The 2,500-nt window shown below is 41.4% G+C and overlaps 1 protein-coding gene across 1 annotated transcript in view; it reads left to right on the top strand.

Annotated features, from left to right (window-relative positions):
• The window catches only part of JMJD6 (jumonji domain containing 6, arginine demethylase and lysine hydroxylase), a 293,711-nt gene that overhangs the window by 257,643 nt on the left and 33,568 nt on the right, over window positions 1-2,500 (top strand). The window contains exon 5 of the mRNA XM_068261994.1: window positions 1,793-1,931. Within this exon, the coding sequence (XP_068118095.1) occupies window positions 1,793-1,931 (139 nt within the window). The remainder of the gene's footprint in view (window positions 1-1,792; window positions 1,932-2,500) is intronic.

Raw genomic sequence — 2,500 nt, 5'->3', positions numbered from 1 at the left:
ACACTATACCTACCTACCTACCGGCCACTATACTTACCTACCTACCTACAGGCCACTATACCTACCTAAAGGCCCCCTATACGTACCTACCTACCTACCTAAAGGCCCCTATACCTACCTACCTAAAGGCCCCTATACCTACCTACCTACATACCTACCTATACTTAAGGCCCTATACCCTGCTACCTATACTGAAGGTCCCTTTACCTACCTAAAGGCCCCTATACCTACCTACATACCTACCTATACTTAAGGCCTCTATATACCCTGTTACCTATACTGAAGGCCCTATACCCTGCTACCTATACTGAAGGTCCCTTTACCTACCTAAAGGCCCCTATACCTACCTACATACCTACCTATACTTAAGGCCTCTATATACCCTGCTACCTATACTGAAGGCCCATATACCCTGCTACCTATACTGAAGGCCCCTATACCCTGCTACCTATACTGAAGGCCCATATACCCTGCTACCTATACTGAAGGCCCATATACCCTGCTACCTATACTGAAGGCCCATATACCCTGCTACCTATACTGAAGGCCCATATACCCTGCTACCTATACTGAAGGCCCATATACCCTGCTACCTATACTGAAGGCCCATATACCCTGCTACCTATACTGAAGGCACATATACCTTGCTACCTATACTGAAGGCCTATATACCCTGCTACCTATACTGAAGGCCTATATACCCTGCTACCTATACTGAAGGCACATATACCCTGCTATCTATACTGAAGGCCCCTATACCCTGCTACCTATACTGAAGGCCCATATACCCTGCTACCTATACTGAAGGCCCATATACCCTGCTACCTATACTGAAGGCCCATATACCCTGCTACCTATACTGAAGGCACATATACCCTGCTACCTATACTGAAGGCACATATACCCTGCTACCTATACTGAAGGCCTATATACCCTGCTACCTATACTGAAGGCCCATATACCTTTCTACCTATACTGAAGGCCCATATACCTTGCTACCTATGCTGAAAGCTACCAATATTGAAGGCACCCATACCTAGCTAGCTATACTGAAGGCACCTTTACCTCGCTACCTATACTGCGGGCAACTATACCACGGATCGCACAATTCGTATGTGCAGGATTCGTTAGATTCGGGATTCGAAAGGTTCGAGATATTCGAGAACCTTTTTAGATTCGGATCCGGATTCGGATTCGAAGAAATTGTGGATTCGTCCCATCCCTAGTATATATATATATATATATATATATATATATATATATGTATAAGTATATGTATATGTATATATATATATATATGTATATATATATATGTATATATATATGTATATATATATATATGTATGTATGTATATGTATATGTATGTATGTATATGTATATGTATGTATGTATATGTATATATATATATATATATATATATATATATATATATATATATATATATATATATATATATATATATATATATGTATACTTTTTTTTTTTTATGCTTTGTACAGATTGTGGTCTTCTAATCCTGGTCTTACCTGTTAAGATTGTTATTGTTAAATGACATGCACTGCTTCCTGATAAGCATAACCATCTGATTGAGGGTAGGTGTACAGATGCATGTTTGTAACCTGTCTACATTTCACGATTGCAATTGAGGAGAATTTGTACTTCTGAAGACTAAAGAGTATTGCTGTTCCTTTAAAAAGGAACAGTCTTTGGACTGTTTGGTATATACCTGTATGCCTCAGATAGTTTGTGTTTGGCCTTTTATGCTGACATTTCCATGTTTTTTCCGCACAGAATCTTGAAACAGGAGCGTCCTGAGCTGGCTGCTCTGGCAGATACAGTGGATTTGCAAGAATCCACAGGAATTGCTTCTGACTCTTCTAGTGATTCCTCCAGCTCTTCTTCATCGAGTTCTTCAGAATCTGGATCTGAGGTAAGAATGGTACACTGTGGACCACAACACAGACCTTGTACAGCTTTAGATTGATCCTGCACTCGGTGCTCATGCGATCTTAGGCACATATGAAAGTATAAATAAACATTAAGCATGTTTAACGGGAGCCCTTTTTGATTGGCTCCTGACCCCATGATCACTGTGAGTCAATCCCCTCTCATAAAACACACAGAGAGAGAGAGAGAGAGAAACAGCAAAATAACCTCTCAAGGACAACAGTAGATGGAAAGGTGAGTGTCATTGTGAGCCACACACCCTCCCAGAAGGAACTGGTGGTGGGCAACAGCCTGCGCCAAGTCCTCTTCCATAGACGTCAGTCAGAAGGGGTAATGGCAGCCTGAGCCACACCTCCTCCAGAAGCCACTGTCGGTGCTTGGGTCAGTGGCTGCTTTTGCCTAGAGCTTCTCCCGACTCTGTAGAGCTGGTCCCCCTTCCCCTACAATCAGAATAAATAAAAAATTCCATCTTGTTTGGTTAGTGCTACATTTGTGCCTCAAAAATTACGTTTTGTGCTGCTATCGTTTTGATGATAGTAGCACTTATTTTCT

This window comes from Hyperolius riggenbachi, chromosome 12 (genome assembly GCF_040937935.1).
Source record: "Hyperolius riggenbachi isolate aHypRig1 chromosome 12, aHypRig1.pri, whole genome shotgun sequence".
Lineage (NCBI taxonomy): Eukaryota > Metazoa > Chordata > Amphibia > Anura > Hyperoliidae > Hyperolius > Hyperolius riggenbachi.
The sequence above is the reverse complement of the archived record's forward strand: the minus strand, read 5'-3'. Positions and strand labels throughout refer to the sequence as shown.